At 40.4% G+C, this 16,906-nt stretch overlaps 1 protein-coding gene across 6 annotated transcripts in view; it reads right to left on the bottom strand.

Moving 5' to 3' along the window:
• Positions 1 to 16,906, bottom strand: part of CEP192 (centrosomal protein 192) — a 135,270-nt gene that overhangs the window by 37,515 nt on the left and 80,849 nt on the right. For all 6 annotated transcript variants that reach the window (XM_047698551.1, XM_047698552.1, XM_047698553.1 and 3 more), the window contains 11 exons: positions 16,299 to 16,467; positions 13,264 to 14,182; positions 12,147 to 12,295; positions 10,382 to 10,612; positions 6,411 to 6,536; positions 6,067 to 6,210; positions 5,869 to 5,932; positions 5,085 to 5,224; positions 4,894 to 4,986; positions 4,223 to 4,341; positions 3,164 to 3,340 (listed from right to left, as the gene is read on the bottom strand). In XM_047698551.1, the coding sequence (XP_047554507.1) occupies positions 3,164 to 3,340; positions 4,223 to 4,341; positions 4,894 to 4,986; positions 5,085 to 5,224; positions 5,869 to 5,932; positions 6,067 to 6,210; positions 6,411 to 6,536; positions 10,382 to 10,612; positions 12,147 to 12,295; positions 13,264 to 14,182; positions 16,299 to 16,467 (2,331 nt within the window). The remainder of the gene's footprint in view (positions 1 to 3,163; positions 3,341 to 4,222; positions 4,342 to 4,893; positions 4,987 to 5,084; positions 5,225 to 5,868; positions 5,933 to 6,066; positions 6,211 to 6,410; positions 6,537 to 10,381; positions 10,613 to 12,146; positions 12,296 to 13,263; positions 14,183 to 16,298; positions 16,468 to 16,906) is intronic.

The raw sequence follows: 16,906 nt of genomic DNA, 5'->3' as shown, positions 1-16,906 counted from the left end.
TTCATACTGACTAGGAGAGATTTACTGAAAAAAATAATTCTTTAAAAGCTTTTATGTTTTATCTCTTTTTAAAGAAACGTGGTTATCATTTTCAAGTAGTAGAGTTACCAATCTGGGGAAGGGGGAGTTCAGTTTCTAGTTTTAAAAAGGAACTACACAAAATAAAAAAGGGTTAACTTCTTTATATATAGGGTCCACACAAATTAGTAAGAAAAAAATACTAAATCCTAACCAACAAATAACCAAAGTATAGATGCAGACTTCTGAGAGAGAAACTAGAATGAATGACTGAATGAATGAATATATGGAAAAATGCAGAACTTCAAAAGTCCAAAAACACTGGAATGAAATACCACTTTGGACCACTTTACCTTTAGAAAATATAATTTTATTAATTATCATTTCTATCTATAATGGAAGCAAAACGCATTACTCAATGAGAACACTGTGCCCCCACATTATACATGAATTTTTTCCTCTTTACTCTAGAAGAGCTCCCTTCAAATCTCCATTTTGCAACAAGCACCTTCCTCCACAAAGACAGGCAGAGAACAGGCAAGTACCACATCAGAAGGGCACCTAGTAGGCACCAGTGCCTCCCACCCTTTGTTTCTGAGTCCTCTCCTAGCACCCACTGGGTCACAGCCCTCTGACTGTTTCCTAGGACATTTCTAATGGACAGAAAATGATCTCTTTCTAAGCAGACAGTACACCACTTCATCATAAACTCTGCTGCAACATCCTTACAAAGGATCTATCCTTTGTAAGATAGATCCAAAGGATCTATTGCTTTCAACAAGACCACTTTCAGCCATCATGTGGCGTAGCATCCAAGGACTAAGGTAGTCTCTTTTTCATATGACTGGCAAGCTCCTCCAAGCTGAGTTAAGACACCTAATCAACTATAAACAGGGGACATGACAGCTCTTCAGGTCAATTCCCTATGCTGGCATGGGGCTTACACTTATATCTGTTGGATTAGAAGGTGGACCATGAATCTCCATGAGGAAGGGAATTTGAGAAATAAAAGAGGACAGCCTGAAGTCCCTTCACTCAGGAGAGAGCCAGAGAAAAAATGCCACTGACAAGTCTAGAAGTATGCATAAGACAGTGCCCCCATTTTCAACCTCACTAATGGAATTTCTTATCTGAAGAAAAAAAAAAAAGTTTAGCACACATTAATTTTGTTTCACATGAGCTGTAAGATTTTAGGATGTTACAGCATCTGGAGCAGCTAGATTTTAAGAGCAGCCATTTTTACCACATTAATCATTTGCTACAAATTTTATCAGAAGGCAGGGAATTCCGTCAAGAACAACACAAGGATGATGATGACTCTTACTGAGCTCTCTTCTGCCTTTGGTTAAAGGAAAGAGCAATAATAGAATAAGCTGTCTGTCAACAGAGACACATAGTAACTGATGCTTGCCAGAGTCTGCACTGTCATAATGCCTGTGGTTGCCAGGGCGTACTGGAAAGTGATTTTCCACTTCCTTTTACTTAGACATCAATGGCTGATCTGAACAGCTAAGTTATTTCAGCCACCTTCGATAGCACAGAACTTCAAGGTCTCAATCACTATTTGTTTGTATATTGGAGCAGACCACAAATTAATGTTTCAAGGAAAAACCTGGCATACAGACGCTGTTCAGGTTCAACTGTACAAAACTGGAAAAGCCTTCTATAGAGAAACAGGCCCTTGTTCAGCCTTTCCTCTCAATGTGTATTCCTTCTTAACTGCTGCAAAAAGCATATGACATAAGAACACAGGAGCTAACTGAAGAGGGCACAGTACTTCAGGATTTTTCAAAGGTCTAGCTGAGAGAATCTTTACTGAGAGCTGCTTCAAGAATACATAGCCCACCATTCTTCTAGGGGCCTAAGCTGTCTCAAACAAGCCACCACATGCTTCAGTACCCAGAAAACGCTGTTAGCTGAGTGTTCCCATGTGACACGTCTGGACTGGACTGAGCACCTCAAAGGGGGAGCATCCTCACAGGAATATTTGCTGTGAAGCTGTTTTACTTTGAGACTCACTATATTATATGGATTTCTCTTTAAAAGGATCCTGGAAGAAATGCCTTAAGTCTATAGCAGGAACAGCCACACTCCCTCACACAGTAACTGGCTTGTTCTTAACCTCTGAACACTGTGCCTTGTTTCAGGATGATGGGGGAGGAGTCAGAACTGAACACAAGACCCACGTCAAGGCAAGCGTACAGGGTTTGCAGGTGAACCTTTGGACACTACCTTTATGGTGACCACGTCTCATTTTCCCACAGCTGTCCGCCCTCAACTGTTTTTACCTTACTGTGTCCTTTTGAAAGCTGCTTTTGGAACAAGACAAGGTACGTATGACTACACGGGTGGTTAAGCAGATGTATGAACTCTATAAAGTAAGGCGGTTCAATTAGATCCTTTGTGCACTGACAAACGGATTTTAAAGAAGATTCAGCCAGAAGTTTCTGATCTCTCAGGTGCAAAAAAAAAATGTATGGGGAAAAAAAAAAGGTACTGCGCTTTAGATCAAACACAAAAATACAAAGTATAAAAGAGTAAACACTGAGGTTTAATAATTACTAGGTTATTACTTGGTATATATGAGGTTGGCAAAAAATTTTTAGCTATGTTACCAAGCTTATGAAGGGAAAAAATATTACCATACTACATATTATATACCAATTTATTAATTCAGAGTTCATATTCAAAATGCATAATCAAAGTACACATAAAAATAAGATCCAAGATGTAATTCACATTAAGCTATGACAGAATATATCTGCTCTATTTAAGACTCCCTACACTCTTTAAAGTACGAAGTACTCACCAACTACTTTGTGAACTCTTTAAGCAGAATGCCAGGTCTCTGATTATTTTTCCTTCCTACCTTTCCATACGGCTTTCCAGAGAAGGAACAAAGAAACTCTTAATAGCCTAAATTTGGTAATCAGCAGAGAAAAGAGCTAAAGAAAACTGAAATGTATTTTTCTGGACTGCAGAGGTCAAAATTTTAATGAAAACATCTGCATTCAAGATAGGAAGATAAGACAGCTTTATTTCAACTCTAAAAACATGAACGTGGTCAAAATTATTACAGCAGAGACTAACACTAGGTGCTGACAGCAGAATCTCCACGTGCAGAGGCTGCTACGCGCATACTTACTGAGTTCTACCGAGAGGAACACCCCCCCAGGCCAGAAATTGCTTGTTGGACAAAATTGCTGGAACATCTGAGCAGCAAGAGCCAGGTGCCAGAGGTTTATCTCCTGAAGAAACTACTTCACCTTTTAACACCACTTCATACTGAGGTCCAAATGGCTGCACAAATATTTTCAGGATCCTAACAAAGAAAACCATCTAAGTTCAATGTCCAGAATTCAATTCTACTGGCATCTATTCCCCACATGCTTCCTCTGTCCCAAGAGACTGAATGGGTGCTGAGGATACAAGGACATTCCCACCCTGAGCTTGTATTCCAGAGAGGAACAGACAAGGAAAGAGACAGTCACAACCTCTACATAATGGGAGAGAGGACGTTCATGGGGCCGTAGGAATATTACCAACTACTATTAATGAGGCGTTTGAGAAGAGTTGAGGAAACCTTCTTAGATGAAAGAATTAACCCAGTGATGTTGCAGGCGCACGTTCCAGAGACAAGCAGTCCCATCTGTGCAGGCCAGCTCTTCTCCATAAGGTCACAGGGGTGGACTGAGCACACTAAAGCATTCTACAACCCAGGTGGAGGACAGGCCATTATGTCTCAGGACAACATACTTCTAAGCTCTGTTTACCAAGCAAGTTCAAATACTAAGGACAATGGTGCTCTGCCCACTATCAGGTAATATTCACTTATGATTTGGGCACCAAAATGTCACAAGACTGGAGAACGGGTGGTGGGTAGGGAAGCACCTTTAACAACTGGCAATGGTTCCCTTGGAGAGCAAGGAAAGGTTAAAGAGAAACATCAAGACTGACATTTTATTATTTACTTTTGTAGAATATATTTGAAAAATAGTAATTTCTTAATTTCCAGTCAGCTGGTTTAAAAGAGAGTTTTAGTAAACAAAAAGAAGAAAATCTGAGGCAAAAAGAGGGTAAAGAGAACTATACTATCTATTAGGTGTGATAAAACATGTACTCTGTCACTCAGGCTGTGGACTGAAGCACATGGCTATTTTGAGAGAAGAGTAAAAACTTGTCATTATAAAGAATTTTTTATTACCTTTCCTCACAGGCTTTGGGGTCCTTTGGAGTAAAGGTAACTATAACTTCGTGTTCTTCTCCAGGTTTAAGGAATAGATTCTCTGGATCCACTGAAAAGTGACTTCCTTGATCTGGGATCTAAATTTTTATACAATTATAACTAAATGCCGACTTGGGCAAATACGGCTTTTACTCAGTTACTCTCATTTTTCATTTACTCTGATAGGTTATTTTCCCCTTCTGTCTTGTCACTGCCCCACCTTGTCTTATTCTCTTGGAAAGGGCGCTTTCTCTTCCATAACAAACTTCATCTCCCATTCCATGACATCCCAAGAGATTCCTGTCACTGATACCCTCTTGCTCACTGACCCGTTTCAGAACTGAAGTCTACATATGTGATCACTCTCCTCCAATTCCACCTATCCACTAGGATAACACATACATTTTTCCAGAACTAATCTAGAACTTGGTTCTTATACATAAAACAGCAGATGTCAAAGTTACAGTACCCCACCATCTATTTCATACTAGTGTAGCCCCCGGCTTTTAAAACACTCACACGCGTTCTTCCATTTGATCCCCATGGCACTCTGCCAATGGAGGCAGCTGAGCAGCCTTCAGAATGTGAGGAGATACAGTCTCACAGTCTGAGGAAATACTATGTCATAGCATTCTGACACAAATCCTTACCTTGATGTCTAAGTAAACATCAATATTCCCCGCATTTTTCAAAGGTAAGTGCTGCTTTGTTGAGGAAGCCACACTGGCAAACAAGTGCATAGTCTGGAGGATGGGGTAAAACCGACATTTTAAATAATGTCACAATTAGAATGAAATCAACCAGAACATAAAATCATGGCAACGAGAAGAGTTTAGGGTACCTGTAAGTCTTTTGGAGCATGTATCCTAGCTATTCCTGTTCTTGCTTGAAGACCAATACTTTTAATGACTGGAGTAGGGTTTGGGCTGTCAACTTCTATATCGACTCTTGCCAAGAACTCTTCTGCTGAGTCTAAAATCTCTGTAAAAGTTCATTCTTTCAGTTCAGAGACCAGAGAGGTATTTCATTCTAAGTGCCTCCTGTGGTCCAACTTTATCCCCTCAGGGGTCACAAGAAATTCTAAGCAAGATGTCTTTCTGTTCCTTCTTTTTTTTTTTTTAAAGATTTTATTTATTTATTTGCAGACAGAGATCACAAGCAGGCAGAGAGGCAGGCAGAGAAAGTGGGGTGGGGGAGGGAAGCAGACTCCCTGCTGAGCAGAGAGCCCGATATGGGGCTCGATCTCAGGACCCTGAGATCATGACCTGAGCCGAAGGCAGAGGCTTAACCCACTGAGCCACACAGGTGCCCCTCTGTTCCTTCTTAAAGGAACAGAAATGAGTGGAAGGGAAAGGAAAGAAAGAAAGAAACATCCAACTGGTAGATGTGATAAAATCAGTGAACAGAAAAGATCCCAAAAAGTCTTCAGTGGTACTTACTGGGGTTACCCATACGTGGGTTTGACCCGAAACAGCATGCATGCTCTCTGCCCCATTTTAAAAACAACATAAAATATTTGACAAATTACTCAAAGTATTCATATTTATTGATGGAGGAAATATGCCTCAACTTTGTGTTTTATTTAGCCAGAGTAAAGCAATTCCCAAAAAACATACACATGATACCTGAAGAAGTGATCCGTTTCTTTGGACTATGGAAAAGAACCCAAATTATCAGAAATTCTGGATCCTGTAAAATAAAATAAAATAAAATAAAATAAAATAAAATAAAATAAATTTACATTATAGCATTAAGATTTAAGTCTTAATGAAAGATAAGCTATCTGGAACCTTAACTTCCTCTTTAATTCTAAGCCATCTTACCTGTCCGTCATAAGTGGCAGGCATCATGTGGTTGACCACAGAAGGAGCTGCCAGCTGAGCAATCACGTCGGCATATGGAGCAGCTTTCAAAGAAGCATGGATGGGTGCCTTGGAAAACGTGAAGCAGCGCCAGGCTATGGCATTCTGTTCAGAAATAGGAGAATCAGTTTCAATAAAGCCAACAGTACAATGGTGGTGTGATGTTAAATGTTAAATCTGTTGACAGAATCCTTAATCAAAAAATTTACTTCCGTAAGAAAAATTAATCAAGAATGATATCAGGAGTGTTTACAATGCCAAATAAATGTGCTCTGTAAAGTTTCTTATTGTATGTTTGTACTTACAGCATTAATAACAAGTCTGATTGGCACAGTGGCATGAGTCTTGTTTATCAATTTTAATGGCAGAGCCTTCCAGCCACCATAAATCAAGTCGCCAAAATCAAGAACATCTTTCTTTTCTGTTTCTACCTAATTACGAAAGAAAATACTGATTTCTAAAAAGCAATAAATCAATATATACCACAGCTTATATTCATGTCACTACTCTTTACAGCCACAAATAGTCAGCATTAAATGTAAACTTACTTAAGTTTCCCTAGGTCATTTACAGCTGCTATTTTCTACAAAAATAAACATTAAGGTTTTTTTTTGAGGTAGTCTATGTATCCAAATATAAACTATAGAACAAAGCTATACGTTTGTTGTTGCTACTTTGAAATGACTATTAGATCTTAAGACAAACTGACAATTTTATAAAATACATAAGCTTCCCTTCAAAAAGCTATGAGCTTATTATTATACAATTTTAACTTCTCAATTGCCTTCTAAATATATGTTGACATTTTCAGATTTAGTCCAAATTTCTGACAAAACTGAAAATGTTTAAAATGATATCAAAATAGACATATCAAAAGTTTAAAATGAGTGCCTGTCATCATGACAGATGACTTCTTTAAACACTGGAGAACAACCTAACATAGACCCCTCACACCCACATGTGTAGAAATGTTGGCTAATATTTAAAATATACATAAATTTCTTTAGCCTGGTCAAATGCAAAAGGAAATCAAAAACAGACATGGAAAAACAAATGGGAGCGGACTTCCATGAAGGTCTGGGATCAACCCATTCCCAAAATAGCTGAGCTTCAACACCCTCCTGAGAACAGAAGGTAGGATTCTGAGCTTGTTATGGGCAGGGTGAGGCTGGGATGGAATTTGAGCTCCCCGCATCAAATGCAGAGATTCAAAGAAGTGTCCTTTTATGAAAAGGGACTTGGAAAAATTCTGTTAACATGTCTGAGGTGATATCAGGGAAGTTTGTCCAGAGATGGGCGTGTGTTAGAAGATCATTTGTAGGAAAGTAAAACCCCAGGCCTATACCACACTCGGCATGGGAGCTCCAAGCTGAAAATCAATAAAACCTTTAGAGCCCCCAGCATTTATACAGAGTACTCTCCATGGACACACAGGATTTCTATAGCAGAGAGCAGCCTCCATGACAAGAACCCACATTTTAAAAATTTAAATTACTAGGGACACCTGGGAGGCTCAGTCGGTTAAGCATTTGCCTTCAGCTCAGGTTATGACCCCAGGGTCCTGGGATCAAGTTCCGCAGTGGGCTCTTTGCTCAGCGAGGAGCCTGCTTCTCCCTCTGCCTGCAGCTCCCCGTGCTTGTGCTCTCTCTCTCCGTAAATAAAGAAATAAAAGCTTTAATAAATAAATAAAAATAAACAATTTAAATTATCAATTCAAAAATCAGAAACCACATGAAGAAAGTAATCGGGAAGACCTAGCAAAACTAGTGGAAGAATCAGCAGCTGAGCAACTAGAAATAATTTGGATTAATTATAAAATAAGTACACTTTAAATACAGATAATAGAGTCCATGAAAAAGGTAAAAATATAAGATTCAAGAAACAATAATGAGCAAAAAAAAATGCATAGCTTGATCAATCTGTTAAAAAAAAAGCTCAATGCTGGGGTTTTAAAATGGTTTGGGACTAAAGTATTAAAGATATTACAGAAGGAAAAGATGAACACTAAAATACTGACTATAGGTTTTTGAGCTATTTGGGCTAGAACAGAGCTCTTGATTAATTTTATACCTGAGTAACCAATTTGAATAAAAAGGGAATAGAAACCCATAACTTCCAAACTAATATAAAAGAAGGATTAAAGACAATTTTTATTTTAAAAAGGAACAATTTCACACAACACATAACAATTCACATAACAACAGAGCTCAGAATACACAAGACATAAATAAATTGAAGAATTATAAAGAGAAAGAGACAAATCCACAAACACCTCTCTCAGAGGCCAAAAGACAAAGTACACAGAAACATTAGTAATGATACAGAAGACTGGAACCACAATAGTAATAAATCAGAGCTAAAGGATATATGAAAGACTTTCTCCACTCAAGAGAAAGAAGAGCAAGCCATTCTTTTCAAGCCCACAAGAAACATTAACATAAATCAAACACATACTACACTATGGAATCTCTCACTCCTTTTCCCTCTCCCCAACCTGTATTCTGACTCCAATGTGGGGAGTACAATAGCGAGAGGCTGCTGAAACACTCCCGACACATTTGCAAACTATAAATGTACTTTAGGGGCGCCTGGGTAGCTCAGTTGGTTAAGCATCCAACTCTTGGTTTCAGCTCAGGTCATAATCTCAGGGTCTTGAGATCAAGCCCCACATCAGGCTCGGCATTAAGCAGAGTCTACCTGAAATTCTCTCCCTCTCCCTCCACCCCTCCCCCCACTCATGCATGTGCTTTCTCTCTCTCTAAAAATAAAAATAAATCTCAAAAATAAACCCAGAGAAACTATAAATGTACTTTAAATTGCATAACAATCCAATTTCCCCAAGAAACTATCCAAAGTCTTCTCTGGCCAGACTTAATACATAAACCTTTAACCATATGGATGAAACAGCCAACTGACTATATTCATTGGTCTTGGTACACATATATGCAATATGTAATATTTCAAAAACCATACATGTTTAGAAATACTGCTATTTCTACTTCTATTTGAAGCAACAGTTCAACTATTACTTGAGCCCCTACTATGTGCCAAGCACTATTCTGGAAGTGAAGAAAAGACACACATCCTGCCCCGCAAAGAGCTTACACTCTAGTGGAGGCAAGGAAGACCAGACGATAGACAGGTATTTAGTATGTCACTGATGAAGATGCTAAGAAGAAAAGTAAAGTGAGAGAAAGGGAACTGGGCATGTGGGGATGAGGGGACAGGTGAGGACTGCCATTCTATCAACAGTGTGAGGTGACATCTGGACAAAGCGACAGTATGGTATGCAGTGTGTGGGAGAAGTACTCCAGGGAGAAAACAACTGTACTCAACCTCTGGCAAAACTGTCAACACTGGTGGCTTCTTCATCGCTAGAGACACTGAGCCGTCTTCCAGCTTTGTCTTCATGTCCATTTAAAACTAACATCAGGGTACCTGGGTAGCTCAGTGGGTTAAAGCCTCTGCCTTCAGCTCAGGTCATGATCCCGGGGTCCTGGGATAGAGCCCCACATCAGGCTCCCTGCTCAGCAGGGAGCCTGCTTCCCCCTCTCTCTCTGCCTGCCTCTTTGCCTACTTGTGATTTCTGTCTGTCAAATAAAATAAATAAAATCTTTAAAAAAAAAAAAACTAACATCAAACATTTAAAACTAACATCAAAACAGTTTTTAAATCCGTATGTGATGTGGTCACTGAACATTATTCCAAACTGAAACACTCATTCCTATAACATAGGGCAGCTGTTCTTATTTTCCCTATATACATATATACAAGATTTCCCCTAACCACTTACTGTGTTGTTTCTTAAAGTGATATTTAAACAGGTAATATGGGGCACCTGGCCGGCTCAATTGGTGGAGCAGCAACTTTTGATCTCAGGGGTTGTGAGTCTGAGCCCCACATTGGATACAGAGATTATGTAAATGAATAAATCTTTTAAAAATTTAAAAAATAAGAAAAGGCTAATAAATAACATCCAACGTTTACATACAGCACCAGGGATAATCACTGATGTGGTTACCTTTCTTAGTCTCCTTTAAAATAAACAACCCAGTATGTCTAGTGACTTAAGAACATCCCAAACTAACACCCACATCTAGCAAGTATATCTGTGTTTCTGTAAAATAACAGAAATAATTTTAAATTATAAAATAAGAAGATCTGAAGAACCAATGGTTAGCTTAAAAGCTATTTAACCCCATATTCATTTTTCCCAAGTAACAACCTTCCTTCAAAGGCCAGGCATGATGACAAAGACCTGCTTACAAGCATTTACCTCGATCACAGGGGTCTCGGCAACAGCCGTGAGAATGACTCGACTTGCCAAGGCGTCTGCCTGTGCTATGGTCTCAGCATCTGCTGAAAACGGCCAAGAAGCAACACTGAATATACATCTGAAAATCCCAGGATCGGATGGTATGAAAAGTACTTTTATCTCTTCCGTGGCATGAGGTCTTATGATGACTTTATTCTTGAAGACTAAACAAGGATACGCTGAAAGATCCACCTAAAAAAAAAAAACCACATAGTTCATTAAGAAATGGCTTCACAAGGAAAATCAAGAATTAGGGTCAACTAGTCTAAGATCCCTTTCTTCCTGAACTATCAAATCCAAAAATTTATTACTCTTTCAAAATATCCGAGTCTTGTAACTCATTATCTGTAAAGTACAATTAGCCGAAATTATGAAGACTTATGGAGCTCAGTTGAATGTGTATTCCCTGATCTGTTTTAAAGTAAACACAGCTATCTACACTCTCACTTGCACTGAAAGAGCCCCTGGAGCAGTACTCTGGCACCCCACACATTGTCTAGGAATGGCTTTTGCAACTGTACAATCAGGGGTCTCAGACTGACCTCTCAGGTCCTAACCAGGCCTCCAAGTGCATGGTTATGACTCACTTCAACCCCTCCCTCCTCACTGTACACAAGGGCATTCTTTTCTACTCCCAGGTGCAGAAGCACACTACTTCCTAAGTGCCCCTAAAAGGGCCTCCAAGCTCACCTCTCACTGTTAACGCTTTGCTCCAATCACATACATTCCACCTAACCTCAGGATCAGAGAGGAAAGGCTAGGAAGAGGGAAAGCAGACACAGTCTTACTTTCCCAGGTAAATAAGGGTTATTACCAGGAGGTAAGAGGGAAAGTAAACTCATACACCAACGCTCACTACAAGCAGCAGTTGCAAAACCAGGATATTCCAAAACGGAAGTTGTTGACCATATTTCCCACCCTCCCTGCTCCCTCATGGCCACATAGGTCACTGTAATCATGAAAGGAGATTTAGAATCATGTCCTTTAGCACCTCTAGCTGATCATGTGAGAGACCATTGCTGGAAGAGTTCACGTTAAAACTGTATTTCCAGGTATTTAAAGATTTTATTTATTTATTTAACAGACAGAGATCACAAGTAGGCAGAGAGGCAGGCAGAGAGAGAGGGGGAAGCAGGCTCCCCGCCGAGCAGAGAGCCCGATGCGGGGCTCGATCCCAAGACCCTGGGATCATGACCTGAGCTGAAGGCAGAGGCTTAACCTACTGAGCCACCCAGGTGCCCCTGCAGGTATTTAAAAAGAGCACGTTAAGAACACGGTCAGATAAATTAGTCAAAAAGACTCCACTTACTGAATGAGGGTATAGGTCCCAAGAGTAACTTTTCTGATAAATGTCAGTAACTTATATTCGATCACATTTACAAAACCAACAAACAGCAGAAATCAGAGCTTTCAGTGGTTTAAATAGCACTAAAAGTGCATTTACACAGTTTGATGAATAAATAACAAAATATAAAGATAAATAACTGATAGAAAAAAGAGAAACAAAGATATTTCAATTCTTACACTGGATGTACTACAACAAAATGAGGGTCTAAGAAAAAGATATAATGTTATTCTTTCATATATCATTGCAATGATTCTGTGCAAGACATACAAGGATGAGGGGGGGAGAGACTCCCCTGTATAAAAGGAAGTACTAGAGAGAGATCCAGCATTAATTGTAAGACAACTGCTAAGTCGCAGGAGAAAGACACAAAAAGCTTACCTTTTCACCATTAACACTAACGGTGAGAACCCCAATGCTGACCTGCAGCCAGCGGTCAGTCGGGTTAAGTACACTCAAGAAGGTCTGCGAAGCAATGCCAACACAGCAAGCATGAGGAAACTTCAATTCCTCAGGTACTCTGACCTTCCCTGGGCAAAGACAAAGCACGGTCAAATGCTAGTTATATCAAACACCTGATTAAAAGCACAACTGGCTAAATGGAAATTTTTACAGAAGACTGCCTGTTGACACCCAAGAGCTATGGTATGAAGTGCCCTGGGTCTTAAGGAGTCCTTGACATTGTATAAGCCTCAGCACAGGCCAACAATTTTCTCCTGTTGTATCCAGCCCAGAAAGAACAAACTGAAAGAACTGATCAAACCCACAATCTGCAGCTGATCAATTCTTCGATGTGACTGCCTATTAGTAATCTCTTCCCTTTTTCTCCCACAAATACAAGCCACTACCTAACCTAATAAAAAACTTAGAGAAGGCTCTTTCAAGGTTTGTACATCTACACAGAATTTTAGTAAGACCAATCTTTTCACCATCCTTATGCAGAAACTTTGGAATTTCCTCGAGAAGAAAAGATGGTAGAGAGGAAGACAGCATGCCAGTGGCCGTGTGCACTGCATCAGGGAAGCACAGCACCCAGCTCTGCTTAGAGTGGCCGTCTCTAGCCAAAGAATCTGGGGCCAGTTCAGCCACTGCAGATAAGGGTGGAAGGGCTCTGTCTCTCACAACTGTCATCCCTCAAAAGACTTTAAAAAGTGGAAGGAGACTCACTCCTCCAGGGAGCCAATTCTAAACTGGGTGGTTGCTAGTTGAAAGAGGAACAGAAATCTAAGCACAGAGTACAGGAGAGACAGGAAGACAAAGGCACTAGGGAGTTTACCTGCATAAGTATTTGTGTTTTTCTAAGGCCATGTCAGGGACCCTCACACGGAAATGTATTATGGTCTGTGTTCTCAGTTTAGGACAAAGAATAAAATGAAGAGAAATTCAGACCAACCAGTATGTCCTTGAAACAAAATCGTTTTGTGGCCTTGTTTGAGAAAACTCAATTTTTCAATAATAGCAAGCAACAATAAGCAATAACAGAGAAAAAGCATCTTACCAAATCCTGACAGCATTCCTGAATCCCACGGTTCAATTCCACAATTTGTACCAACAGACTGCACAGGAAAAGGTTTTGCGGTACTTAGAAGATTCTGATTTAAGGCATTAGGATATGGGTTATAAAGGGAAGAGGGACCCATCAACCCAGAGCCGATATTTTGTCCTAGACAAATTCCCATGGCCACAGAATTCTGAACATGCTCTCCTGTGACAGGTGGATACGGACAGCTTCCCAAGAACCCACAGACAGTGGCACTGCCAGCACGGCACTGGGGCAAAGCAACATTTCCAGCTGAAGGTAGCGTTCCCAAATACTGCTGGGCAAAGGGAGCTGTGGTAAAAGAATGTTGAGTCAAGAGTGTAGGAACTGCGCTGGGCACGTTCTGCATCTCAGGAGCAGAGCCACAAGACAGAGTGCTGGGAATAGGGGTGCCCTGGTGTCCAGGGGCCATCCGATGAGGAATCTGGCCACTTACTGCACTGTCGGCAGTCAGCGTATCTTCAGAGGCTACTCTTTCACCTTTGTTCACAGATGCCTGGTGTGACACAGGGCGGTGTGGCATCGCTGACACAATTGGGTGGGTGAGACCTGACTTGCTCTGTAGAGCCAGGCTGATCTGGTCCAGTTCACTGGGGTTAGAGGTCAACCCTACTGTACCGGTTTCTGATAGATCTCCACTCCTGGAGGAAAGATCTTTATTCAGCCTAAAGTAAGGTTTTACATCTTCAGGTTTGCTACTCAGAGAAGTTGTTTCAGTCACATTGTCTGTATCTGAGTTTTTCTGATTATACGATGGTGCTACTTTACTTCTACTTTGACATGGACCTTTTTCTCTCAGCTTTTCCATAGCCTGCTCCTCTGATGGAATTAGACTGGCTTGAATAATCGTGGCGCTCAATTCACTGGTGACATCACTCTGTGTGTGACAAAAAAAGTTAAACAATCCACAAACTTACTAATTCAAACCATGCTGATATAAACTCAAAGAAGAGATCTACAAAACATGAGCTCTCTGGAAAAAAGGCCAACTTTTTACAGCTGTGTAACTCAAGATTAAAAGTTAGAAAGTGTTAAGTTACTGCTTCACAGAAATTATGAGGAGATTAAAGAGGAGCTACATACCAATTACATCTCTAACAAATTTACATAAATAAAGGACCAGCGACAAGTACTTCCATTCAAATTTAAGGGATTGTTTTCCTGGCAGCTGTACAATAAAAATATAATTAAATTAATAACACAGGCGTGAAGGCTAAACAAGCTCTCAAATGAAATCGACACAAGGTCAGGAAGAATCTATGCAGGTCACAGGCTTTCCCACCCCTGGTGTTTGTTTACACCACTGTTATGCTTGAAGACGCTAATTTCTATGAGCACTAAGTCTTGTCAGTGCCTAAGATGAAGCAGTTGTTTTCTTAGGTAAGAAGTAACAGCCGCAGTCAATGTTCATGTGCTCACTTCATTATAAGGCATCACCTTAGGAGCGATGCCTACAACTCTGCAGGATGGACCAGCTTTACATGTAAGTTAAGATGCACTTAATGATTCTCCAAACTTGGTTTGAAAATTTCTCTTAGACCACATAGAAACAGACATTAATAAAAAAAGACCAGGTTATTTACTAGACATCATCAACCCATCAGTCAATAAAAATAAATAACAGCCAGTAAGTATTTAGCGGTAACTTCTCGGTGGCAAGCACTATTCTCACATCACTGTCCGTCCATACCGATGAAGAAATGGGCTTGGGGAAGTTACAGTCTATCTTAGAAAACAGTGAGGAGAACCCATCTAACTCTACAACTTAGCCTATAACCACTAAGCTAAGAACAAAGAGACCCAACATTTACCACCATCATCAAAAAGATGGCTTTCAATGATTTGTCCAATGTGACACCATATATATAGTAATTCTAGTGGATATATTTACTAAGGGCTTGGTGGAGGAGGACTGTATTGAACACAACAGTCATATTTAGCTCATTCAAAAACTGAATACTATCCTATTCTCAACACACATACACGTAGATAATAAAAGTTTAGCTTCTCCCACGTAATCTCTTGGATCTACCTGCTTCTCTCCCACCCCCACTGCACCTTAATCCAAGCCCACAACATCTCTTGCCTGACTACAGCAGCCCTGTGTCAAATTCTCCTGGTTTTAATCTCACACCTGCTCAGTGCCCCCTCCACACTGCTAGTGCCATGAGCTTTTAATACATCTACAAAGGGGTGCATGGGTGGCTCAGTGGGTTAAACGTCTGCCTTGGGCTCAGGTCCTGATCCCAGGGTCCTAGGACAGAGCCCTGCATCAGGCTCCCTGCTGAGTGGGAAACCTGCTTCTTCCCTCCCTTTGCCTTGCTCTCCAACCCTGGCTTGTGCGCTCTCTCTCTCTTTCTCTCTCTCAAATAAATAAAATCTTAGGAAAATAAAAATAAAAAATAAAACATTAACACAAATCAAATCATGTCAGTGCCCTGCTTAAGGGTCTTTGAACTCCCAAATTTTACATCCAAGACTCTTCGTGGTTCGGCCTCTCCTCCTTGTCCCATGTACAATTCACTGTAGCCATTCCAGACTTACAGGGGTCCTTCAAATGCAGTGTGCGTTTTACAACTCCATCTCTTCCCTTGTTTGTTTGTTTGCTTCCTTCTCACAGAATATGCCTTCGCTGTATTGCTTATCCCCCTGATAACCTTTGTTGAGCCATCACTAAGTCCACTCAGATTTATAGTTAGCTCCCTCTGGATCCCACAGCACAGGTGGATCACAGCACACTTCATTCCAGCATGCCTGGCAAGTGTCCTCCATCAGACTGAAAGATTAAAATAGCTGTACTTCTGCCTCCTCAGCATTAGTAGCTATTTGATCAAAACACACACACACACACACACACACACACACACACACACACAATTTTAAAGTTAAAACAGCAAGAGAAATTACAAAGGCCTCAACTTCAGTCTGACTCCTACAATCACTAACTTCAAAGCCATAAGCCTTACTAAAGAAATAACAGAAATGCTGCCCACCTTGTGGCCCTCAAGGCCAGGATCTGAGGCCGCAGTGGGACAGGAGCTGTCCTGTTCAGACACATAAGTCAGCCTACTCACACTCGCTTGTGGACACACCATCTGAGACGACTCACCCTCAGAGGGGGGCTTTGGATGAGCTGCTGAATCAAAAGACTCTAAAACACACCTGAAAAGGAGAACAACTTGTGATTAGTTTTCCATTCCTTGACCTATGCTAACAAAAAAAAGCCGTTTGTGCTTGCCTACGAGCTTGTTAATCTATAGTCTCTGTTCTTGCTGCCATGTATGGTAACTCAACAATTGTACTCTTAATTATCTAAAATTATAACTCATAGTCCTGTTGAGTGAAGTACCTGGTAAACTCTTATAAAAGAAAAAGGCTGTGGCATTTTTATTAATAAATTTCAGATACAGTCACATTAATAATGTTAGCTATTCATTTGATAAACATTTATCGAATACCTGATATAAAGCAACGAGCCAAGCCTTCAAAAGTTCCTGCCCTGAAAGAGCACAGATGAAAACAAAGAATCATGTACATAAGTTCAAAGAAACGGGACCAGCCATACACTGCTAAGTGGAATATGAAGTGGAGCGCCTGCTGA

This window comes from Lutra lutra, chromosome 12, assembly GCF_902655055.1.
Source record: "Lutra lutra chromosome 12, mLutLut1.2, whole genome shotgun sequence".
NCBI lineage: Eukaryota > Metazoa > Chordata > Mammalia > Carnivora > Mustelidae > Lutra > Lutra lutra.
Note: the sequence above shows the minus strand (reverse complement) of the source record. Positions and strands in the feature narration are given on the sequence as shown.